Source organism: Oryx dammah, unplaced genomic scaffold, assembly GCF_014754425.2.
Source record: "Oryx dammah isolate SB20612 unplaced genomic scaffold, SCBI_Odam_1.1 HiC_scaffold_21, whole genome shotgun sequence".
NCBI lineage: Eukaryota > Metazoa > Chordata > Mammalia > Artiodactyla > Bovidae > Oryx > Oryx dammah.
Genome location: NW_024070205.1, coordinates 40,998,376 through 41,025,401, shown reverse-complemented (window position 1 = coordinate 41,025,401; position 27,026 = coordinate 40,998,376). Strand labels below are relative to the sequence as shown.

Here is a 27,026-nt window from a genome sequence, read left to right as displayed (position 1 = left end):
TCAACTCTCTTATAGTTTATCTTTTATTTTTTTTCTTGGCTTTGGTTAAGCTCCTATTAAAAGTCTTCAAGTTACAGAGAAAGGAAAGCTATTTCTGTTTAGGCCCTAGGTCATCATCTTAATATTCAACTGAAACTGTTGTCTTTGTAAAGACTAGGTCTTGCCTCTGTGATTCCACTGGACTCATTACAATTTTCCACAGTTAGATTCCTCCCTTGTAGGGAGCTGATTCGCCTCCTTCTTTCCTTCCTGCCTCTCTCCCTCCCTTCCTTTCTTCATTACTTTCTCTTGCCTTGCTGACATCTCTGTATACTATTTGATGTCTGGCTCTGTGCTATCTACTTAGGATTCAAAAATGAATAAGATTTTTAACCCTCAAGAAGAAACCACAGTAGAGCAGCAGAAACAGATATATAACAACTAACTGTTAAAATCTGATAAATGCTACATTTCTGGTAAGTATTAAATGTTAAGGGAGACCAGATAAAGAGCAGATACATGCTAGGAAGGGTGTGAACTCACTTGAATGAGAGCCTGAAGTATGGGAGGAGTTTGTCGGGTGGAAGAAGGAAGTCAAGAGAATAGTGTGAACTTCAGTACAGCTTGTTCCAGTGGGCCAGGTGGCTGGAGTGTAGGGAATGGGAATGGAGTAGCTGGAGGTGAATTTTCAGGGGTTTCCCAATGTTTCATACCTTTCCAGGTGTTTAAAATTAGATTAATATTAGCATGTACATGAACATAACTATATCCAGTTGTATTCTAGATTTTTAGGCCTAAATATTTGAAGTTCCTTTTACTTCATCCATAATTTTAATGAAAGAGAATAAAAGATTCAGATTTTAGGTGGTTTGAATTTTTTTCTCAATCTAGTAGATTTTGAATTTAAAAATAGTTTCAGTGTGTCAAAATTGAGACTTTCTAAACCTACTAGTCATAAATACAACTAGTCATTTTTTCTGTATATCTTTTTGCTTTGTTTTTTACCAACTGCCTTGAGGTAATTCATTCCTTCATTGAACTTGCTGAGTACCTCTCATATGCCAAGCAGGGGATAATAAATCATATGCATGGTCCATGCCCTTAGGAGAGAGACTGATAGATGAGTGATGATGATGCCCTCTGCTACATGCTCTGCTGAAAATATTCTGAGGAAGCTGAGAAGGGGTCCTTTATCTGGGTGGCAGTGAGTGGTGGTGGCGGATAGAGTTGTGGATCATGGAAAACTTCCTGAAAAAACTAATGCTTAAACTGAGTCTTGAAGGACAGATAATAATTAGCCAGACAAAGAAGCATAAGGCAGAGCAGAAAGGAAAACGAGTATAAAGCAGAGAGACATGGTACTCATGGGGACCTCCAAATAGCTTCTTTTTAGTTGATTTGGAAGGTGAGTGAGGATGAGTAGTAAGAGATGAGGCATCAAGGGCCAGACCCTGAAGCATCTTAGGTGATGGGGTCAGGAGCTTTCATTTTATTAAATTCTAGGGAGTCATTGAAATACAAGGCTAGAGCTAGTTGCAGAGGGGCAAGAGTGGAGGGCCAGAAATTTGCATTGTTCTGGCAGAATGAGGTCTGCGATGCTGGGGTCAGGGAGGAGAGTAGCTCATAAAGTATGAGAGCACTCTGCTGGAGCAGCTAGAACACTAGGTGATAGTGATGTCACAGGAGTCCTGGCTCATTTAACTATTTTATATGAAGTTTTATTGCTTAGATGATTTTTTTAAATTTAATTGGAGAATAATTGCTTTACAATGTTATGTTGGTTTCTGCATACAACAACGTGAAATAGCCGTAAGTATATACATATGCTCTCTCTCTCTTGAACCTCCTTCCACCCCACCCTCTATCCAACCCCTCTAGGTTGTCACAGAGTGCTGGGCTGGGCTCCCTGTGTTATACAGCAGCCTCCTACTAGCTATCAATTTTACACGTGGTAGTGTATTTCTAATTTAAGTATTTTAAAATGCTGTTTTATAGTTGCAGCTAAATGGCAGAATGTTTATTTAATGATGCAGATATTTAAACTATATATTTTAAATTAGATGTCTGAAATAAATCTTGATAATGTATATTTCATATAGTTACATTTTTGAGTACTGACTAGAGTGCATTTTTAATCCTGCCAGTAGGTGCCACTAAGAACACCAGGAAAAGAGTTCTGAGGGATAACCATAGCAAATTCAGATGAAAAATGTGAAGTCTTGTAACTTTAACTTGAATTTATTTCTCTTTTGCAATTACAGGATGGTTCAACAATTTGCTGTGGATTTTGAGAAGAGAATTGAAGGGTCAGGGGATCAAGTAGACACTCTGGAGCTCTCAGGGGGTGCTAAAATCAATCGTATATTCCATGAACGCTTTCCTTTTGAGATAGTAAAGGTTTGTACCAAATGTTATTCTTTCCTTTTGTTTCATTTCATTTCTATTTTCTGTTCTACATAACTGTTCAAAATGTTATGTGAATGGTATGGGACTAAGATAATTCTTTAGACAAAAACCTCCATACTCAGGTAGTGAAATTCAGGAGGGAAGTTATTTTCTTACTGATGGTTCTTATTTTATTTAATGGAATCTAATGATATTTCAATAATTCAACAACTACTAACAGGTTCCTGTGATGCTTATTTGTTGTCTAATTCATTTACAAATGTTTCTTGAACAACTACTGTGTACCAGTGATCTTAGGTGCCAGGGATCAAGACAGAGATACTATCTGGTGGCAAAAGACAGAAAATTGACAAATAGACAAAGTAAAAAAACAAAAATCAAGTATTATTACATAATGAAATATGAGAGAGAATGGAATTAGATTAGCCACTTTTGATGGAATGTTCAGGCAAGGGCTTTCTGACTATGGGGCCCTTAAAGCATGACCAGAATGGCATGAAGAGGTCAGCTATAAGGATCTGGAGGAAGAAGGTTGTTTAAGGCAAGATGCCAAGGACAAGGCCCTAAGGCAAGCACCTGTGTAGCAGGTGAGGAACAACTGAGGCTGGTGCAGAGCTGATAAAGGAGAGGGGGGAGAAAATGAATTCAGAGAAAGGAAGTGCCCAGTTTATGCAGAGCTTTCTAGGTTGCGATAAAGTGCTTACATTTAACAATGGGAAGTCTGGGGAGAGTTTTAAGAAAAAGTGTGACCTGATTTGGTTGGTGATTTTAAAAGACCACTGTCTGGGTTGGATTGTAAAGGGGCAAAAGTTAATTGAAGGAGACAAGATGGCTTAAACAGTAGGGCCGAAGCAGGGGTGAATCAACTTTGTGGGGGACCTGAAGCCTATACAATTTGGGGACCCCTATGAAGAATGCAAAATTATAAACACACAGGCACAGGGCCTTGTAAGGAATTTATGCAAGAGAGAAGTTCTGAAACTTAAACTTATTTAGCTTTATAGTAGAAATGCCTCAACAGAGAGGCTTGAGAGAAGTGAATGGATTCATGATTTTAAAGGAAGGGTCAATGGGGCTTGGATTGTTATGGGAAATGCAAAAAAGAGAAGATTCAAGATGACTCCCAAGATTTTGACTTGCACAACTGAGCAAATGTTAGTGTCTATCAGATGAGGAAACTGAGAAAAAGTTCAGGGTGGAGGTATGAACCAAGAGTTTTGTTTCAGAGATGTTAAGGTTGAAATGCCCCATAGGCAGCGAGGTAGTTTTAGGGACTATGTTACTTGTCTCACATACAGAGGCATGTACTTACGTCTTGGTGTAGGAGGCAGATGGGTAAATAGACAGTTTCATTAATATGTGTTAAGAAAAGTGATAAACTTCAGCACAGGGTATTATGGAAACACAGTCCACGGAAATGAATCCCAGCCTGACTGTGTAAGGGAGCTTGGCTTCTGAGCTAAGAAGGCTGAGCTGCTAGTTAAACAGGAATAGGTGGGGTTGGGCTGAGGAAGAGATTGTTCCAGACAGAAAGGGAGGAGTGGTAAAGGCTGAGGTGTGGAACTAAAGCAGTTCATTGTTCTGTGGCATAAAGTGTGAGGGGGGCTGGGAAATGGACAGGCAATGAGGTTGGAGAGGCCAAATCTCAAAAGTTAGGGGCTGACCCATATGTTCTCTTGATATCCCTTTCAGGTCTAAGCTCTATGACACTTTGATCCTACTTTCAATAAATTTAAGGTACCTAGAACTTCTGGGAAAATTTTAATACAGTAATCTATCCTGTGTAGGATTGGCAAAATATTATTAATTTCCTCTTTTAAATAAATTTTGAACTCAGGTGCTTAACATGGCCAGGGAGAAGAGACAGCCATTGTTAATTCTCAACAAAGCTGGACCACTGTTGTACATCAGGCGACACTTATGTATGCATTTGTCTGTGAATATATTCACTACATTCAGCTAAAGAATGAAGAATTATATATTTCAAATGAATGGCCAGATTTATGTACAGAAGGCATCCTTTATGTGTAGCACTCCTTATCTATAAAAGAGTTAAAATCTGCTGCACTAAAACTCCCAGAAATCCCTAACATTCTGTGTTGCCTTGAACTTTATATAAACAGATGTCTTGACCATCTGGATTTAGGTTAGGAAAGACATGAGTATCCATTTATTAATAATGGAGTCAAGTTATTCTCATTTTTAAATATTCAACAATATTATTATTCAGAGGAATTGAGTGTCATAACTATGGCTCATTTTGCTTCCGCAGATGGAGTTCAATGAGAAAGAATTGCGAAGAGAAATAAGCTATGCAATCAAAAACATACATGGTATCAGGCAAGTGCTTCACGTTTTCCTTGTCTTCAGTTCAAGCTAATAAAAAAATTAGTGTTTATAAATGGCTAGTGAAGTAGCCTTTTCATCATCTGAGCAGAGTAGAATGTAGAGGTGGGAGTAAGAAATAAAAAATAGGAAATTCTTGTTTGAGTTCAATGATAATTTCTAGTATTGTCATATTGTCTTTTTCCACTGAAAAATCAAAAACCCTGTCTGCACTCTCGACAATTGGGGATTTACTGATGAACAAGACCTTGTTCTCTGGGGCTGTATATTTCAGAGGCAAAGGCCAGACTTGCTCATAAGTGATCATCACTTACACCAAGACTAGATGGATTAATTTTGACTGGATTTATGGAGCAAGATTGGGGAAGATTAATGAAGGTGGTTATTTTAGAGTCAAACCTTGCCTGTTTTCAGAACAAGAGTGATTTCAATAAGGAAAGGTGTCTTTGTGTATAAATGTGAATGTGTGTGTGTATGGGGTAGATGGCGATGCAAAAAGATGTAAGAGATGAGAGATTGTTGAGGCTGGAGGAGATGAGAAGGGGCTTAGAGTGGAGGGAGTAGTGTGAGCAAAGGCATGGAGGTGGCAAAGAGCAGCATGTGTTCATGGAGCAGGGAGCCCTGCATTTGGACTGGAGTTAGAAATAAAGAAGGAGGGCAGAGAGGTGGTTGGGAGGAGAACTTGTGCCTGAATTCCCCCTCATATAAAGTGGGATTATCCTTATTTATTTTCATTAAAGAACTGGGATAAGAAAATAAATGAATTTAAAGCACATTTTGTGAGTTCGTGTTTAGAGGGCTAAATACAATGTAATGGAGCATATGCTAAATTGATTCAAGGTCAGAAGACTTAGGTTGCCTACTTCATGATGATCTTACATGAAGGAGGGGGTCCCCAGTCTATCGGTCGGTTGTGTCTCAGCTTCTGCCTCAGGGCTAGCTTGAGACTATTTGGGGAACAGAAGCTGAGAGAGCAAAACTTGACACTGAGTGTGACTGTGATGGGTGATTTTCCAAAGGAGTTATGACATTTGAATTTATCCGTATGAAATTTGGAAAGTCTACTCTACAAGTCTCAAATAGTATGGGTAAATATGTAAATATGCATTCATAAAGTGAAAAGGAGAAAACATCTCTGACCGCATCCAATGTGTTTTTCTTAACCATCAACAGGATTTCTAAGTTCCCTATCAATTCTCTTCACTCTCCTTCAACTCCAGAAGACATTTCGTATAGAAACTCTGTCTTTCTCTTTAGCTGGACAGAGCTAGAATTCACACGTATTAGTCTGATAAATGCAGTAGAACCAAATTATGTTTTGGGAGAGGGATCAAAAAAGTATTTTTGCTTAACTAAATATAGTGTTTTTATTTGACTTTTAAAAGTTTTTACTGATTATGTTTTTATTAAATGTAACTGCAGAAATTCAGTAATTCAGGATTATAGATTTCTGATTTATATGTCCACCAACAGAAGAGCTTGACTGTTACTATTATTCTGGAGTTAATTTGCCTATAAGCTGGTTGGTGACTCAGTGGTAGAGTCCACCTGCAATGCAGGAGCTGCAGGTTTGATCCCTGGGTGGGGAAGATCCCCTGGAGAATGAAATGGTAACCCACTCCAGTATTCTTGCCTGGAGATTCGCATGGACAGAGGAGCCTGGCAGGCTACAGTCCGTGGGATTGCAAAAGAGTTGGACACGACTTAGCGACTAAAACTCATGCAGGCACACACAAAATGATAAGTGCACAATGTCCTGAGTATAATACATGTTAATAGTGCAATTATTTATGCTTTTAAATATACTTAATTTAAAATGTTTTGTTCTCAACTGATTCTATTAGATATTTGAATAATAGAAACCACCTTTGCTCAGTGAGGATTTGATGGTCCTTCTTTGTTCTGCTAACACTGAGTGCCAATGATGAGCAAGGGATCCCTCCTTGTGGAGAAAACAAAGATAAATGCTCTAATGACTCTTCTTACTAGGATAGTCATAGGACCAAAATATGTGCTCAGATCACTGTAGTGCAAAATAAGATGCTGGGGTTCAGAGAAGGAAGACCAAGTCAGTGGCAGGGCTGTAGAAGGCGAGCTGCAGGAAGTGGCTGCTTTTGATCTGGGTTTGAAGCACAGGTGGGATTTGGACAGGCTGGAATTGTGGGAAAAGTGAAATGAACATCTTAGATGAAGGAAAAAGCATAAAATATTAGCATGAATATGTTTGTGGAAAGGCAAATGGTCTGGTTTGGCTGAAACCTCATGTGCATGAGAGGAAGGAGGAAAAGAACCGCAAGGAAGATTAGTGACAGACAGGGGAACAGTTTTAATGTCAGACTAAACAACATGTAGTCTGGAGAAGTAGTTTGGAGAAGGAAATGGCAACCCACTCCAGTATTCTTGCCTGGAGAATCCCATGGACGGAGGAGCCTGGTGGGCTACAGTCCACGGGGTCGCAAAGAGTCGGACACGACTGAGCGACTTCACTTTCACTTCAAACAACGTGTATTTTATTCTGTATCCAAAGTGGAGAAGTTACAATTAACAGTATAGTATGACTGCTGCTGCTGCTGCTAAGTCGCTTCAGTCGTGTCCGACTCTGTGCGACCCCATAGATGGCAGCCCACCAGGCTCCCCCGTCCCTGGGATTCTCCAAGCAAGAACACTGGAATGGTTGCCATTTCCTTCTCCAGTGTGTGAAAGTGAAAAGTGAAAGTGAAGTCGCTCAGTCGTGTCCGACTCTTAGCGACCCCATGGACTGCAGCCTTCCAGGCTCCTCCATCCATGGGATTCTCCAGGCAAGAGTACTGGAGTGGGGTGCCATTGCCTTCTCCATAGTATGACTACTACAGTGCAATTAGAAATGGAGGAGGGCACAAAGTGCTAAGCAAATGAGAGACACAAAATAAGGCTGCTAAAAGGAAAATGTAGAGGAAACTCTCCAAAGAGATACCATAAAATTGAGTATTGAAGGAAGAGAGGGTAATCAAATAAGGGGAAGGAAGGAGAGTCTAAGATGGGGAGATCAGCCGCCAGTGTCTGGAGCCTGCATATCTATGGGCATAGTGTTTGTCAGGGTTCAAGATCCCTTTTACAGTAGATTTTTTCCACTGTCTTTTTGTTTAGATGTGAGTAACCATTTTTCATTTTTTGTGAAACACACACACACATGCATATACCTGCTTTCCTGAGCTTCTGCACAGCGTTAGAAAAGCCCTGTTGTGACACCAGTTTGAATTGATTCCAGCTAGATGAAAAAGATTCTTGTTACCTTGGTTATCATTTGTTATTTTTGTAAATTCACAATTTAGGCATTCAGGGTCCTAAGCTAGTTCCACTTAACTGTCTTTTTTCTCTCCAGCAGCCCAGGATCTCAAACTGGGAACCTCTGAACTTAGTATAATACAGCTCTCCTGGAAAGAATATGTTATATAGTTCAGGAATGCTACGTTTCAGTGTTCAAAATATGAAGATCATTTCCTACTCCGTGAAGGACAAGAAGGAATTGTTTTTGGAATACTTTAGAAACAGAAATGTACATTTAGGACACCACTTCTATTGTAGGATTCCTTGGTCCTGCTGTGAAAGAGTGAGATGAGACAAATGACAGTTAAATATTGAAGGTCACATTATGGGCCTTGAAAACATTTGGGGAACTGTTTTTAGGTAGTGTTAATCATCTATAGAATGTATTAAAGATATTACAAATGATTCTGTGAATAGAATTAATCACTATGTACCTTTTAAATGAGGATTTTTCATGCTTAGTTTAAGTAGCATGCCAATTAAAACATTGTTAAAAGAGTACTGATTATCATTCATTTAAAATATCTAACATGCTGTTTTCTTTCTTATATCCAGGACAGGGTTGTTTACTCCAGATATGGCATTTGAAGCAATAGTCAAAAAACAAATTGTAAAGCTGAAGGGGCCTTCCTTGAAGAGTGTAGATCTGGTAATACAAGAGTTAATCAACACTGTCAAGAAGTGTACCAAAAAGGTAAGTTTGGATTATGTAACTTTCCAACCCTGCTACATGTCTCTCTTTCACTGACCCTCCACTTTGTTATGAAGGTTTTGTGTTTGCTCAAGGGGAAGGATTGTAAAAAGTATTGAGTGGAAATCACTTTCATGATAGTTGGGTCTCACCCCATTTCAAATAGCGTTGTTGTCTTAATCAGGTAAACATCACTTTAGAATAATCAAGTGAATGCCCTAAACCAATTTTTCCTGTGGTGCATGGTTGGGACTCATTGTTAGGGCAAGGGAACCAGTGAAATTGTATATATCAAAAGGTAATTCTTCTAAGTTTTAAATGAATTCCACTTGGAGCTGGATGTCTGGGAAGGGGGCATTGTGGTGTAGTAGTTTAACTGGATCTTAGGGCCTGGGCTCTTATCTAGATTTAAATCCTGGCTCTGCTGTTTACTTGCTGTGTGACCTTGAGCATCATACTTAATCCTTATAATTTTGTCAATTTCTCTGTGAAATGGGATGTTGATGATAATGGTTATAATATCACCTCAGAGAAGATTAAACAAGATGATGTCAGAAACCCAAGGCACACTTAACACATTGATTAAACATAGTAAGTGCTCAGTAAATGGTGGCTAATCTATAAATGGCCATTTTTATTAGCACCCAATATTCTCCTCCTTGTAATATTTACTGATGGAGAATAGTAGGTAAGAGACTTCCCAATCTGGGGCCTCTTCACTGAGGGACATGGAGGAATTGTGTGGGACATGAAAGGGACACCCCAAATTGAAAAATGTAAGAAGGAAATCACTGATCATGTTAGGACAGGGTAGGCCTAGCCCTATGAGAGTTGATATTGTTACTTCATTTCTTGAAAGTATATTTACTTCTGATTTTGTTGGTTTTGTTACCCTTGCCTTTCTGTATGGTTACAGAAAGTAGTGTTCCAGTGAGTAATGTTCCTAAAAAACCAGTGGGAAGAATGAGAGAATGAGTATGAGTATTGGTTCCTAGTTAACTGGTGGAAAACTCAGTAGAAAAGATGTAAGTAGTGAAAGAGGCTAAACTTAGGAATTTACAATTGTCAGTGCTAAAAGAACAGGAGTTCAGTGGAACTAGCGTGGGGCCCAGAAGTGGCTCCGGAGCTTCAGAGCCCTTCTCTAGTTTTCTTACTATTTTTCTACTTTGTTCCTTAATGTTGTTTTCTCTTCTTTAAAATGGGGAAAGCCATAAGCATTAAGGGACCGAGGAAAAAGTAAATGGGGAACAACAAAACAGTCTTTATGTCAGCTCTTCATGCCACCTCTTTGTTTGGAAACTTGAAGCCATTTAATATACTTCATATCCCTGATATCCTTGCCTTTACCCCAAAATGCGGTCAGTCTTATCACTTGTGCCATATTGGTCTCCTCTTAACTGGCTTGTTGAAGTAACTGGTGCCATGTTCTCGATTTAACCCCATGGGTTGCTGCATGCAGGTGTCTTCTTCAGCCAAGAGTTTCTCTTTAGGTTGCTCATGCTTTCCTGCTCCCACCAGTAAAACTGTCTTCTTTCCAATGGCCAGTTGTGCTGTTCATCCTCAAATTTGTTTAGCCAGCTGTCCTTCTCATTTAAATAAATTGATCAAATGCAAGAAAGACTTTTTATTTTTTTTCTATAAAAACTCAGCTTTGGAATGACTTAAAGGTTAGCTACAAAAGCTCTGCTTTGGACTAGGTATAGGTAGAACAAGGTTAAAAGGATGTGGAAGGACTTATAAAAACCTAGATGGGCTCTGTGTGCATTCAGATTATTTTCCAAGTGTCTTTAGGTTTCCTGTGCACTTTGAAGAAAGCAAAATTGGAAATCATAGACAGAGGATGTGGTTTATGTAACACAGAAGACACATAACTCCAATCAGCAGATCCATATGCAGAGAACAGGCCTTGGCCTTACATCAAAAGATTGGCACATGTGTGTACATTTATGTTTTAAGTTATATAAAATGTTTATGGTATGTATGAATCTTTTTTTTTTTTTTTTATCATTTCCCATTGTATCCAACTTACTGGAAAACCAGCAGTCCCAATGGCATGGGATGAGACGGCTTGTTCTTTGACACTTTTTGGTTTTTATTCTTTGGTTTCCACCCTTTGAACCTCCCTTTTCATTAAGCTCTCTAGATCAGGCGTGGTTGTATATTTATACTGTCTTCTCAAAACATTTTATTTGTTGCCTTAAGTAAAGCCTAGCTTTCTTCCTGAGATTGTTGTTTATCCTTAGGCTCCCTTTGTTGAAGGATATTTATTGGCCCAAACTCAAAGAATCTAAAGGCCAGGATCAAGTACGACATGGCCTACTTCTCCATTTGTGGCTTCCAAACATTATTCCTTCACCTTCCTATAACAAGTCTTCCTTCAAGGCCCAGGTGCTACCAGCTCTGCCAACCTTTTCCCTTCTCTTCATTGTCACCATCAAGTCCTGTCGTTCCCTTGCATTCATCAAGATATTTAGAACTTGGCTTACATTTTTCCTCTCCATCCTAAACTCACCTTTGGCTCAGGTGACTTCAGTAGAGATCATGTTCAACACCCAGAAGCTGCTGTTCTTAGAGACCTATGATTCCAGTGATCCTCCATTCATTCCACCCTAGCATCCCATTCCCGTGACCTCTTTCTGTCCTTGTCATGGTGGACAAATGTTCTACTAATAGATTCTTCAGAAATCTCAAATTCTAAATCTAGGGTTTTCAAAACACTGATTACCCTCTTTTTGGTTTTCAATTAGTTGGAAAATTACTAGAAAACCTTAAAGGAGAATTGAAGTTTAGGATCCACCTTGCTGCTGATAAATCTAGCTTAAAAAGCATGGCTGGGATTTGCAGCTGCAATGGGAGCCTTCTCTTCTGGTGGTAAACCTCAGAGCCCACAGCAGTGGAGAGATATGTGCACCCAGAGACAGCACAGCATGTTTCAGCTAACCTCACACCCATGGGCTTCTCCAGCGAGGGCTATGTTTGAGCAGTGACATAGTGTGCCTGCCCCATGCAGCAGAGAGCTGTGGGCTGACACAACTCAGGTGCTCACAGGTGGAGGAAATGACAAGGGCATCTCCCATAATACTTTCTCAAGAGGGAAGAAATGTTGGTGGGTTTCTACTTTATGAGTGAGGTGTGAAGGGTGCTGGGGAGTAGGAAGAGGGGTTCTTTTCTACACCTAAAATTATGCCGTAGGCTCCCACCCTTTCAGTTCTATCACTACTGTATTCTCCCTAAAAGCAGTCTTTAAGTTCAAAGAGACCTTCAGACCTCTGACTTCTGTTTGTTTTAAGCTACCTGTCTCCTTCTGATTTTATTATATTTCCTGACCACTGTATCAGTCTACGTTCAATCAGGAGAGAGAAACCATACAGCAATTTGAACAGGAAACAGTTACTATAAAAAAAAAAGTATGAGCTGTAACAGGGGCTTAAAGTAGTGAGGAATTGGCTAGTAAGAAGATAAGAGAGGACTTCCCTGGTGGTCCAGTGGTTAAGAATCTGCCTGACAATGCAGGGGACATGGTTCAATCCCCAGTCTGGAAAGATTCCACATGCTGCAGGGCAACTAAGCCCACAACTACTGAAACCCATGTGCCTAGAGCCTGTGCTCCACAGAGAAGCTACTGAAATAAGAAGTCTGTGCACCGTAACAAACAGTAGTCCCCACTCACCACCACTAGAGAAAGCCTGCACACAGCAAAGAAGACCTAGTGCAACAACCAAAAGTAAATTAAGTAATTAATTTTCAAAAAAGAAGTTAAAAGAATGACTGAAGATAGGAGTAGAAGCTATAAGGAGCAGTTACTAAGGTGCTACCTTTAGGGGAACACCCAGGAAAGAGGGACCCTGCCCAGAGCTAAGACTGGGACTTCTTGAAGAGGACCTAGATGTGGCTCATTGGATGGCAGAAAAGTAGTGTTATGCTGCAGAATTTGCTGGAAATCTGCCCTCTGGAACATGCTGGGAGGGAAAAGGTAACCATGGGGAGGATTCTCCCTGGAGACACTTATGCAAACTGTTCAAGGTGAGGGCAGCTCTACCAGGGGGGCTGTGAGTGCCTTGTACTGAAGTAGGCTGCTTCAGCCTATCTTTTCCTCTAACAGTGTCTCTCCAGGCTCTGCCTCTCCTGATAAAACCTGTCATGGTGCCAGTGAGCAATGAAAAAATACTTTAAGGGCCCAGGATTATTTTGACAGAGACAGTAAGAAGCGTGAACTTGGAGCTGAGAGGCAATACATTAAGAAGCAGTACGTTTACCTTTTGGACTTCCCTGGTGGCTCAGATGGTAAAGAATCTGCTTTCCATGTGGGAGACCTGGGTTTGATCCCTGGGTTGGGAAGATCCCCCGGAGGAGGACATGGCAACCCACTCCAGCATTTTTGCCTGGAGAATTCCCATGGACAGAGGAGCCTGGTGGGCTACAGTCCACGGGGTTGCAAAGAGTCAGACACAACTGAGTGACTAAGCACACATTAATTCCTTTTGGATTAACTTTGCCATCTGTTGAGACACTAAGGGTGGTCAAATTTATTTGTCTTTTATTTCCCTTTTCCCCAGGTTGGTGATGAGCTTGAAGATAGTTGTGTATCTGTGTGGATTAGTGCCACATAATATAGCTATTGTCTTCAGCATTTCATTTGTTAGTGACTTGCCGTGTTTGCCACAATAGTGATGTTAAACTTCTAGTGCTCTTTTTAAGATGCTTTGCTCATCACTTTCAATAATGATTTCACAGAGAAAATAGAGGCTATACATGGGAACATTAATTTCTAGCCCCCAAACCTATGTGTATTCCCAGTCATGTCTCTTCTTCCTCTCCTTTTCTTTGTCATGGTGTTAATCCTGACCAAGGCTGGGTTTCTACTTGTACTCTCACCTCCTTAAGGAACTTCCTCTTTGGATTTCTTGGTTTTCTGAATCATCACCCTCTTCATCACATTTAAAAATAAGTCAATGTATAAATATATGCTGGGGTCCAGCCCCAGTGGATCCAGGGTAATTTGAAGGGGAGACGGAATCGGTGTCCTAGGAAAAAGCTATTTAATTAAAAGTATAAAGAGAGATTAGAAAGGAATAGTGTAGTAGGAAAATTAGTGGAGAAAAAGAGGCTGAATCACTTGGTTTACATGGGATACCAATAAAGCTTCGAGACAAGAAGCTTGCACCACCTACGTAGACCACAGGCGTCTTTCCATTCTCCCAAAGGAGAGGAGGCACTGAGGCCTCCCAGGTCCGATCTTAGAAGCCCAGGCAAAATTAGCAGGCTTGGTGAGTACCCACGCTCCAGATGGGAATGCAGCCAGAAAAACGGAGAAGAAAGAAACGACACAGGGGAATCAGTCTTTCCAGAAACTGATCCGTTTTCTTTATTTTCAGGTTTGCTTATATACTTTTTGTTATACATAGGGATGAATACAGAGTCACGCGGGGTCAGCAGACCTGACCCTTGTCAAAATCAGGTGCTTCATATGAAATTATACAAAGGTCTTAGGGGTTTTACATCATCTTCTGGCCATGAGGCCTGATGACATTTTATGGCCCTTTCTGATAACGGTCAGTCAACCAGAAAACTTATTTTTTCCAGGGGTGATTTTTTCTTAAACCAGGCGCCACCCTCCAAATAAAGTTGCATTCCTATAGGGTGAGGGTGTAGTGGGTTACAGTCAAGAAAGGAATTTACTTAGCCTAAGGTTTAACATGATTAATCTTATAGGTTAATACTTATTTCTCCTATATGCTAGTTATATTCATTATAAGTGCAGGGAATATGGAGATTTAGCAGCAAATATTGGCTCAACAAATGAAAAACCCTTCACCAATATAATTTCTAATCAACCCACTAATACTATACTAATAATTTTGTCACTTCTCAAAAGAATCTGTATATAGAAAGTTTAAAGCATCTCCTGCCTCTCATGGTTGGGAGGCTGTAAACAATCACATGTGGCCGGATGAACCTGCTCAGGCAGGCTAGAGAACCTTCAGAGGAGTTTGTAAGTTGAAACACACTCGTCATGCCCAGGAATTTTTATTAACTGGAGCTGCAAGTTAACTCCTTCTCCAAGAGAGGTGGTGGGGGGTCAGCCCCCCGTAAAGTCAGGTATAGGTGAGAGCATAAAACAGTAAAGTAGGCACTCTGGTTTTGGGGGTAGATGTTCGGGAATGGGGGTCTCCTGAGGCTCGATCCCGCCTTTGTGTATGCCGAAGCCTCCTTCCTCATGACCTTTGCCATGGGCAGAGTTCCTTACGCTGGCTCCCGGCAAATATATTTATGTCTCTTCTAACTTATAAGTAACAAAAACCTGTCTTCTGCTCTATTACTATCCTTTTTTCATGGCCAACATTCTTGGTAAAAAAAAAAAAAAAAAAGTAGTTTATGCTTCTATCTTTCTCATTTCCATTTAACTCCTTAACCCTCTGAAGTTTGGCTTCAACTCACCATTCTATTGGAATAGTTATGACAAAAGTTAACCAGGGACTTGATTACCAAATTGAATGGGAACTCTTATTCCCAGTTGTATTCTACTCTTTTTTTGAAGATGACACCTCTTTTGGATTCCCTTTCATGTTTCTCATGATTCTTCCTCCATCTCCTTCAAGACTTTATCCACTTTTGCCTGCCTCTAACTACCAGAGTCCCCCAAATTTGCTTCTGGTTTTCTTCTCTTCTCTTTTCCTTTCTCCAGATGATATCTCCCATAGTTCAGCTACCACTTAAAACATTGTTGATTCCCAGAGTTATACTGCTGGTTCGAGCTTCTTAACCAAAATGGTCTACTCTACAGTCTACTGCAACTGCCTCCTCTTCTTACTTAACGTCCTAAACAGGTTCCCCACCTAAATAAATAAATTACTCCAGTGACCTCCTAACTGATCTTATTACTTCTAATCTGGTCATCTTCAAATTCATCCTCCTCACTGTTGTGAAAATGGACTTTCTAAAACATGTGCACAAACAAAACAACAAAAAAGATCTCAAAACAGCTAAAAAATTATATATGTGCACATATTTTTTGCCTATTCCTTCAAAATTATTTAATGGCTCCTTATATCTTAAGAAAATTCTAATCATTTATGGTTGTTTTTAGTTTCACCATTTGATCTCCGAATACTTCTCCAGCTATATCTGTTGTCACTTTTTGCTTGCTTCAGCCATTCTAAGTGATTTTTTTTATTCACAAAAATTTTTCCTGCCTTTAATATTTGCACATGTGATTTTGTTTGTTTAGAAAGTGTTCTTAAGATACAGCTCAATCATCAGTTTTCCTGCAAAGCTTCTGTGAACCCTTTCTTGGTCTCTATCTTCACTCCCGTCTTAGTGCTCTAATTGTCACCCTGTGTTTACTTCTATCATAGCAATTATGATACTGCAATGCAATTTGGAATTTATTTGTTTAGGTGAATGCCTCCTGTTGCTGATGATAAGCTCCTTTTAAAAAGAGCTGTCTTTTGTCTTATCCTTGACACCTAATACAATGATTAACCATATGTAAGAGATATTCTATAAGTTATTATTAATAATTTAGATATTCTAAAGTTATCCTGATGCTAAAGAAATCTGTACTTGGTTTAAAAAGAATATTTTATTCTGGGTAAACTAAAATATTCTTAAAAAAATTTTTTTAAGTCACTTCTTTAAAAAATTTTTTATTTTATATTAGAGTATTAAGGGCTTCCCTGGTGGCTCAGAGGTTAAAGCGTCTGCCTCCAATGCGGGAGACCCGGGTTTGATCCCTGGGTTGGGAAGATGCCCTGGAGAAGGAAATGGTATCCCACTCCAGTATTCTTGCCTTTTGGGGGGGCTTCCCTGGTGGCTTAGAGGGTAAAGCGTCTGCCTGCAATGCAGGAAACCCAGGTTCGATTCCTGGGTCAGGAAGATCCCTGGAGAAGGAAATAACAACCCACTCCAGTACCCTTGCCTGGAAAATCCCATGGATGGATGGAGAAGCCTACAGTCCATGGGGTTGCAAAGAGTTGGACACGACTGAGTGACTTCACTTTCACTTTCATAGTTGATTAAAAATGTGTTAGTTTCAGGTGTACAGCAAAGTGATTGAGTTATACATATACATGTATCTATTCTTTTTCAAATTATTATCCCATTTCAGTTATTACAGAACTTTGAGCAGAGTTCCCTGTGGTAAACAATAGGTCCTTGTTGATTATCTATTTTAAATCAGTCAGTTCAGTTCAGTCGCTCAGTCGTGTCCGACTCTTTGCTACCCCATGAATGGCAGCACACCAGGCCTCCCTGTCCATCACCAACTCCTGGAGGCTACTCAAACTCATGTCCATCAAGTCAGTGATGCCATCCAGCCATCTCATCCTCTGTTGTCCCCTTCTCCTCCTGCCCCTAATCCCTCCCAGCATCAGGGTATTTTCCAATGAGTCAACTCTTCTCATGAGATGGCCAAAGTATTGGAGTTTCAGCTTTAGCATCAGTCCTTCCGAAGAACACCCAGGACTGATCTCCTTTAGAATGGACTGGTTGGATCTCCTTGCAGTCCAAGGGACTCTCAAGAGTCTTCTCCAACACCACAGTTCAAAAGCATCAGTTCTTCGGTGCTCAGCTCTCTTCACAGTCCAGCTCTCACATCCATACATGACCACAGGAAAAACCATAGCCTTGACTAGACGGACCTTTGTTGGCAAAATGATGTCTCTGCTTTTTAATATGCTATCTAGGTTGGTCATAGTGAAAGAAAGTGAAAGTGAAGTTGCTCAGTCGTGTCCGACTCTTTGCGACCTGTCAACTGTAGCCCACCAAGCTCTTCCGTCTATTGGAGAAGGCAGTGGCAACCCACTCCAGTACTCTTGCCTGGGAAATCCCATGGATGGAGGAGCCTGGTAGGCTGCAGTCCATGGGGTCGCGAAGAGTTGGACAGGACTGAGCAACTTCCATCCATAGCAGTGTGTAAATATTGATCCTAAACTCCCAATCTATCCCTCCCCCCATTCTTTTTCCCAGATCTTGGATCATCTTCACTATCATTATTCTGAATTCTTTTTTCTATCTCCGCTTCACTTAGTTGTTCTTCTGGGATTTTATCTTGTTCCTTCATCTGGGACATATTCCTCTGCTGTCTCATTTTGTATAACTTTCTGTGATTGTGGTTTCTGTTCCACAGGCTGCAAGATTGTAGTTCTTCTTGCTTCTCCTGTCTGCTGTCTGGTGGATGAGGCTATCTAAGAGGTTTGTGCAGGCTTCCTGCCAGTTGTGACTGGTTTCTGCCCACTGGTGGATGGAACTGTGTCTTTTCCCTCTGGTGGGCAGGGCTGTGCTCAGGAAGACTTTAAGCAGCCTATCTGCAGATAAGTGGGTCTGTGTTCATGCCTGGTTGATTGTTTGGCCTGAGGCATCCCACCACTGGAGCCTACAGGCCATTGAGCAGGGCCAGGTCTTAGGGAGGAAATGGTGGCCTCCTGGAGGGCTCACGTCAATAAGTACTCACCAGAACTGCTTCTGCCAGTGTCTTTATCCCTACAGTGAGCAAAACCGCTCATCTCCAGTACTAGCAGGTAGTCTGGCCCAATCTTTTAAAAGGTCACTGCTTTTTCCCTCTGGGTCCTGGTGCACACTTGTGTGTATCCTCTAATGGTGAAGTTTATGTTTCCTCCAGTCCTATGGAATTCCTGTGATCCAACCCTGTTTGCCTTCAAAGCCACATTCTCTGGGGCCTCCTCCTGTTGCCAGATCTGCAGCCTGGGAATTCTGATGTGGGGCTCAGGACTTTCACTCCTGTGGGAGAACTTTTGTAGTGTACTTATTTTCTAGTTTATGTGTCGCCTACCTGGTGGGTCTGGGATTTGATTTTATCATGATTGTGCCCTTCTACCATCTCCTGTGGCTTCTTCTTTGTCTTTGGATGTAGGGTATCTTTTTGATAGGTTCCAGCATTCTTTCTTTTTTGTGTGAATGGTTGTTCAGCAGTTAGTTGTGATTTTGGTGTTTTTGTAATAAAGAGTAAGTGCGTGTTCTTCTACTTTGCCATCTCGCAAGCTTTAGCTAACCCTTTTAAAATGATGAAAATCTGGACAGGTTTTCTTTCAATCTATTCTTTTCCCTATTTCTTGATTTAATGTTCTTGATTTTTGGCCTTATTTTGTCTACCTTAAACATTTTTTACTTTGAAATTGGTCTAATTAAAGTCATTCGTAAAGCAAAATAATCCTAATTAAAGTTGAGTATGCCACACCTTAATTTACTTGACCCTTTTTGAGCACAACCCATAAATAAAATGACCATATAATTTATTAGCCAACATAGGACATTTTTGAGATTGAAAGGGGAACTGTCAGTACTTTCACTTGAATAATATGAGTAAACCAAGACTGCTCCAGGCAATCTGAAATGTATAGTTACTCTCACTGTATTGTCGATATATATATATTCTGTAAGATGGTATGGAAAAACCCAAACAAACTTTTTGGCCAATACATGCATATATATTTATAATCTTAAAACAGTGTTTTCATTTACAATTCCTCATGTTGAATTTCTTATGTGTAAAATATTTAACTTCATTTTTCTTAAGCCACATAAATAAACATCATTGAAAAACATGGAATTTATGCATGTTCACGTAACAAAGCACAAAGCTAAACTGGGGGAGTGCAACTATTTCTTGGATATGTTCTCACTGTTGTCTCTGGGACACTGGAGGACAGGACAGGGACCTTTGAGTTTTATGAGCTATTTGGCTCCACTCCAGGGACATCTCAACTTTGGAATTTCTCTGGTGGGCATCATCTTTCAGCTGCTTTTCTCTACCTCCTCTTCTCCAGTGCATCATCACAGGGTCTTGAGCTTCTTTGCAGGAAGCACTGAGAGGAACAGCTTGTTTTTTTAACCACAGTTTAGCAACTGTGCCATTTATTGGCCTCTTGGGAAGCCACATTCTTGGATCACCATCATACCAATTAATTGATTTTTTTCCTCTGCTTAGAAAAAAGCTTTTCAAAGAAATAAAAAAGATATGCTAGCTGGTTATTAGAAATACTGGGAAAGATTTTTCATTATAAAATTCTGTGAGAAGAAATGCTGAGTTTTGTGGGATGTTAGGTAAGTAAATATCTGATTCTGAATACACATAACTAAGCGAGTGAATCCGAAGACCTAACCATGACTTTCAAGACCCTGCATGATCTTGCTCCTTTTCATTTTTAAACTCCTCCGCATCTCCCTCTCCACAGTCCACTCCAGCTACACTGGTTTCCTTGTTTCTTCAACAGATCAAGGAGATGTTGTGGCAGGGCCTTTGCATTTCTCATTCCCAGTGTTAGAAATACTCTGCCTCAAGATTCCTGCATGGGTCACATCCTCACTTCTTTCAGGTCTCTGCTCACATGTCATGTGATCAGAGTCTTCCTCTGACTTTTCTACCTACAACTGCACATGCTTCCCTTTGAACACACACACACACACACACACACTCATCTACTTAGCAAACTTTTTCTTTGCAGCACATATGATCACATGAATTATACTATATATGTCTTTTGTTTTTGTTGTTGGACAGTAAAGGGACTTGGAGCTTGGAAAGTAGAGTGTAAGCTCCCTGAAAGTAGGGACGTGACTTGTTAAGCTCATCACTCTAGTCATAACCCCCAAACACCAGGTTTCCAATAATAATTATGGAATCAATAATTGAATACAGAATCATGTCTCATTGATTTGGTAGGCAATTATCATTTTGGCTAAAGTAGTCACTTGAGTACCTCCCATGAAAGTTTGTAGGAGGAAGGAGAAGAGCTACAAAACATCATGCTTAAGTAGGATTTTTTTTTTTTTAGGTCTGGGTGGATCTGCTCTTGTTTTCAATCTATACATAAAGACTTACATTTCACCTCTTCTAATGGTTGGCTGTCCAGTCAAACACTTGCTTTGCATACAGCCAGATGCCCATGTAATGGACCATGGTACTCAGATTTCAAATCAGGCTGTGCATTAAAATTTGAGTCATTTATTGAGTTTTATTCAAAATTCAGTAGATCAGTGATAAAGAATCCATCTGCCAATGCAGGAGACATGGATTGGGTCCTTGGGTCAGGAACATTCCCTGGAGGAGGAAATGGCAACCCAGTCCATATTCTTGCCTGGAAAACCCCATGGACAGAGGAGCCTGGTGGGCTATAGTCCATAGAGTTGGACACAACCTAGTGACTGAGCATGCATGCACATATGAAATTCAGTCCTGGGACTTGGCTAAAAGTTAAGAGATAGGAATCTCACCTTTTAATTTCACAATTCATTAAAAGATTTGTGATCTTTGCAATTAATTCTTAATTTATAATTTACCCTGGCCCCTTTTTTTCCTCTTGCCTTCAGTATGATTTTTCTTGTTCTGTTTTAACCACTCAATAATGTCTATCAGAAATAAATGTGAAGTGATGATGAAAACCTGATTATTGTCTTCAGATATTTTTTTGACCCAGCACCAACCCCACTCTGCAGTTCTATTCAGATGTTTTCTGAATAACTTAATGAGACAATGGCTCTTCTGACTATCTTTCAGGTTTGTTTCACTCAAGGCTGGACTTTTTGTTTCTATTCCTTTGTTGCTGTTGTTTACTTGCCAAGTTGTGTCTGACTCTTTTGTGACCCCATGGACTGTAGTCTGCCTGGCTCCTCTGTCCTTGGGATTTTCCAGGCAAGAATACTGGAGTGGGCTGCTAATTTCTTCTCCAGGGCATCTTTCCGACCCAGGGATCAAACCCTTGTCTCCTGCATTGGCCAGAGGATTTTTTACCATGGAGCCACAAGGGAAGCTCTTTTAACTCCTTAGCATCTGCTAAATAACACTAGCATACTCTTCATTTCTTTGTTTAGAAGAAATGATAAGGCCAGAACATGAAAGAGAACATACCAACTTACTACATATGTTCTTCTTTCACAGACCCCACCATTTCTTCCATTATTTGTAGACAATACTTGAGGTTTGGGATTTGCCCACTTGGAGAGAGAAGGAGGGCTAACAGCATTTCTTTCTGACTGCTTTACCTAAGGCCACCGGATGGACTCTGGCCCTTTCCCTTTTTACCAGCTTTACTTAGATCTTCCTAGACTTCTCATAAGTCCACCCCTAAAATATCAAATCATCAATAAATTTACCCTTGTGCAGTTTCTTGACCTGTTTGTACTACAGTTTCTCCTCATCTTTGATCACTTTTGTAAATGAGAATACTTCTGTTTTTCCTTTTTTCATAACAAATGTGTTGTGCCCAAATAAGTATTCTCTCATCTCCTGAATAAAGCCAATATTATGCTACATAGAAATTAAAAATCACTAAGGGTTTTGGGGGCAGATTTTAATTCACATAAATAGAATGAAACTATTGTAAGCTTTTATGAGCCTGGCAGTCCATGGGATTGCAAAGAGTTGGACACGACTGAGCGACTAGCACTTTTTCTCTTTCACTTTTCATAAGCAGTAAAATCATTATTGCTACTCAGTTTGTAGTACATAGCCAACACTGGATGGTTTATAGTATTTTGATTAAAACAGAGCCCATAACTTTAGGTCAGCCAAATCAATCAACTCAGGTCATGCACATAAAAGAAATTTTATTCTATTTTTAGTTAATTTTCTCATTTATGTTTTGTATGCAACCGTGAACACATAGTTACCTAATAACCTGAGTCTTTGCTTAAGGCACTGAACTAGTTACTCTTGAAGGTATAGAAATCTTGCCTGACCTTGTATCTGATCCATGAGAAACCTAATAGCATGGCTCTCATGATCTGATTAATCAATGGTTAATACACTTTATAAGCTTATGATTTATTTTTATTGTATAGAAATGTCTTTCAAGTGATTTTTTTTTCTTCTAGGGAAAAATGTGGTCCATGCTTAAAATTAAATTTTTATATTGACATTTCATCAAAATAATTAAACACTATCCTAAATAATACTTAAAACATTGGATTTTATTAAAATATGTTTTTATATGTAAAAAATGATGGTACTATAATACTTTGCCTCAGAACATGTACAGTTCTGCACATAATTAAAATGAAAATGAAAACAGAATTAAAATTTTCTCTTAGAATTACATATTTAAAATTTTGATTCCTAAATACATATATGTTGTATTATTGCTCCATTGAATCTTCATTATTATTTAAAAATATGCAACATAATTTCAACATAAGCTATTTAGAAGTAATTATCATTTAACAGTTGTTCAGCTTTGTCTGGAAGCTTTATTATCATTGTTTAAGCATCAAGTCTTCTGAGGCCTTCTCAGAGCAGATTTAACCTCTAACTATTTTGTGTTTCTCCTTGCTTTTTGTGAGATCTTTCTCTTGTATGACAATTATCTGTATAATCAATCTGCCACTCAAAACTGTGGTTTTTAAGATCAGGTGCTTTGACATAAACTGAGCATAGAGCTGCCTTTTGTGTGTGCCCAGTAAATGTTTAAGTGAATGACTGTGAAATAAATTTAAGAATATAAAATCATTATATCCAATAGCAAAGCCTTAATCCCTTGATCCTGTATAAATCAATTTTCAGAATATTTAAGTAATTAATAAAAGAATAAAAATCTAATGATGGTGATTTCTAGGTTAATATTATTTTGGCATACATGATTAACATTTTGACTGACAAAATAAATGTGTTCTTACAGTGGTAAGCTTTTAATTCAACATCCAGAGCAAAAGAGATTGAAAATTATAATGACAAACATTTGAGAAAACTGATTGCATCTTCAGTAAGAGATATTGAAGAGCAGTGAGGGATTGAAGTGAGTGATCAGTTGAGTATCTCTTGAAGCTAAGTAGAGAGTCAGGCAAACTGAGCAGTGAAAAGTGAAAGGGACCCTGTTAAATGAACTAATGAAATGAGTGGCAGAAAGTAATTTTGAATGTCAGTAGGACATTTTTTTGGCCTTCTTTCTGTATGTATCATGAAGAATCAGAACTGGACTATTACATTTGAGGGCCAGCAATTAAAGTCATCATTTTGATTTTTGTGCTCCTGAAGAGTTGGACACAAGTGAGCAACTTCACTTTCACTTTTCACTTTCATGCATTGGAGAAGGAAATGGCAACCCACTCCAGTGTTCTTGCCTGGAGAATCCCAGGGACGGCGGAGCCTGGTGGGCTTCCATCTATGGGGTCGCACAGAGTTGGACGTGACTGAAGCGACTTAGCATCAGCAGCAACCTTTTTACACTCCTACAGACCTTTTAAGATCAAGCAGTGAGAAACCATACTAACTTCATTACTGCCTTTCAGTAATGCCTAGATCTTTCACTGATTACTGTCTCCCTCAATATTTCTCCTCCTTTGCCTCCATGAGGGCAGTTCTTCTACTGTGTTCTCTTCCCTTTTTGTTCCACTTAGAATTTAGACTCATTTACTTCCAGTTATCTCAATTACTCAATTTAGACTTCCCTGTAGCTCAAACGGTAAAGAGTCTGCCTGCAATGCAGGAGACCAGGGTTCGATCCCTGAGTTGGGAAGTTCCTCTGGCGAAGGGAATAGCAATCCACTCCAGTATTCTTGCCTGGAGAATTCCATGGACAGAGAAGCCTGGTGGGCTACAGTCCATGGGGTCACAAGGAGTTGGACACGACTGAGTGACTAACACACATAACACATCTCAATTATATATATAAAAATATGGTTCTGGCGGGTTCCTTTCTCAGTGAAATTGAGCTTGGAAAGATCAGGAGACACACAAAAAACTCAGACCCCTGCCAAGGGCAGTAGACTGGAGGGTTCTTAATTGTTTCTACTTCATGAGATACTCTTGTCATTTTGGCCTTTCCTTGACATATGAGCATACGAGCCTGGGGTCCTTCGTCTATCAAGTATTTAGTTTCTGAATAAATATTTATATTGCCACTCTTTGGTGTTTTAGAAATAATCTGCTGTAATCCATTTTTCTAAATATTGTTATAGGCCTTCCGGCCCTACTCAGTAGACCACTATTGCTTTTGCAGTCACTTATTTGCAGGAGTGTGGTTCTCTGTTAGTGAGGCTATCATCAAAACAAGTGTGTACTGATAGCCTGGGATGATGTCTGAGTGAAGAGGAGGAGCAATTGCTCTGATGGTCTAGTGCAGGCTACTGGTTAGTGCTGCATGTACCACCTAGGTTCTCATTACTCAAGGAGAAGGACAAACTAGCCCTTACATACTTAGAAACTTTTTATAGGTCACATAAAAAATAACTTACAATGTTCTCAGAGTATAAAGGATGATACTATGAGATGATAGAACTTTCCTCGAAGAATATTTCCAGAACTCAGACTGGAAGCTGCATTTGTATCTTGAAGTTATTCATGAAATAAACCCTTAAATGAGCACATATCTCAGGATTCAGCTAGGAGTCTCAGTAAGGGGTAGTGGTTTCTGGTGATCTCATAAAAAGACACTAGGCTGTGAAATTTGAGTTGAACAGGCAGCCAGGTTTCTATGCTCTAATGATGTTTTTATAAAAGTACTGTATGTTATTGTAGAAAAAATTGGAAAATGCAGAGATGTATGTAGAAAAAAATTAAAATTATGCCTAAGCCCACCATTCTCAAAGAGGTTGTTACTATTAATATTTTGTAGTATTGGATATTTGTGTAGATTCTTTTCTGTGCACACACTTACAGGACAAGATTTACCGTTACATGTGATTTGCGATCATGATGGTTCCATGAAGTAGTGCAGTTTGCTGTCTTGCCAAGGCACTGGTGTACATCGTGCATGCTGAGAAATCCATGTGCTCAGGGATACCAGTGGAGCAGTCACTTTTCAGGGAGACCCAGCTTATGAGTTAGGGGAAATATGATATGCTATAGTATCTATTACTCAAGGATTTAGGAATTTTTAAGGTCTTGGGCTATATTCTTGAAGGATATATGATGGCCTTTGACTGTGTGTGTATGTGTATGTGTGTGTGTGTGTGGGTTTGCATATACTTGTGTGTAATCAGATTGTGTATTTAGTAGCCTGATTTTTTTTCTTCACCCAGTATCTATTTTAGACACTTTATCATGTTATTAGATATTATAAATTAGTGTTAAAAATCAAATATTAGATATTATTTGGAATGGCTTATTACATCCCATTAGTAGACTTACCTTAATTTATTTAACATCATTGGATACCTAGGTGGTTTATAAAATTATGTTTATTTGTCTTATTGTTGCTGTTCCAAGTAATGCTATGATGAATTTCCTTATTATTTTAGAATCTTATGAAATAATTAGGCTGATGCCTGTATGTGCCTTTAAGATTGTTGATACATATTGCCAAATTGCTTAACAGAAAGGTTATTCTCATTGACATCCCTTCAGTAAGTTTAAACTGTGCTAGTTTTAATATACCTTCACATCTATTGTCTTATAAAAATAATTATAGCAATTTGACAACATAATGGTTATTATCTTTCTTTGCATTCCTCTCTTTGAACAGTGTGATATTTCTCCCTGCTTATTGACCATTAAATTTCTTTTTAAATTAAGTCATGTGTTTTTGCCTGTTTTTATGTAAGGTATTAGTGTTATCTTACTAATTTGCAAGTGATTTTTAATATAAATGGAATTAAAGTTTGCTTGTCATAAGCCATGAATTTGCCCACTTTTCTCTGAAGACCACACCCTTGCTCTCTGCACTGAACTTCCTTTACTTCTTTGACCACTCATTGTCCCTGTCCTCCAGCACCTTATACCCATTCCTGTGCTTGTCAAGCTCCATTTTTCCCACAACCATTCCCACACAACTTTACCTGACTACATCCTCTTTTTAGATTAGGCTTCCTTGAACATCCTTGTATCAACCTTTTCTTCTTCCTCCTTATACTGAGAACAACTATAATTCATTCATTCACTTTTGCAAACTAAATTTTAGATAATTACCTGAATAATTTGTATGGGGTAAGTGATTGACATGTATTATTTCTACAGTTTTGCCAAAAAATATGTACATAAAAGCCCATATGTTAGGGGAGAATTTTTTAAAAAATGATCTCTCTGGTTCATGGAATGAATCATCCTCAAAGAGTTATGGACATGACCATGAACTCTAAAGTCCTTGGGTTGGAATTCAGGACCCACTGATGTTGAATTGTATAGTCTTGGGCAAGTTATTTAACCTCTCTGGGCTTTGCTTTCCTCCTCTATAAAATGAGGTTAATAATCAGATCTATCTTTTATGACTATTTTGCATTTTTGAATGAGGTAATTCATGCAGTGCTGGACTGTGGTAAGCGCTCTGTAAATGTTAGTCATTATCATCCTTTTCATCCTCATTTCTGTCTTCTTCATCTTTGAACTTTATTAAGTGCTAACTCTGTACAG

General features: G+C 39.3%; 1 protein-coding gene across 9 annotated transcripts in view; it reads left to right on the top strand.

Annotated features, from left to right (window-relative positions):
• Nucleotides 1–27,026, top strand: part of DNM3 (dynamin 3) — a 641,139-nt gene that overhangs the window by 240,723 nt on the left and 373,390 nt on the right. For all 9 annotated transcript variants that reach the window (XM_040263496.1, XM_040263493.1, XM_040263497.1 and 6 more), the window contains exons 8-10: nucleotides 2,241–2,376; nucleotides 4,658–4,725; nucleotides 8,593–8,731. In XM_040263496.1, coding sequence (XP_040119430.1) covers nucleotides 2,241–2,376; nucleotides 4,658–4,725; nucleotides 8,593–8,731 — 343 coding nt within the window. The remainder of the gene's footprint in view (nucleotides 1–2,240; nucleotides 2,377–4,657; nucleotides 4,726–8,592; nucleotides 8,732–27,026) is intronic.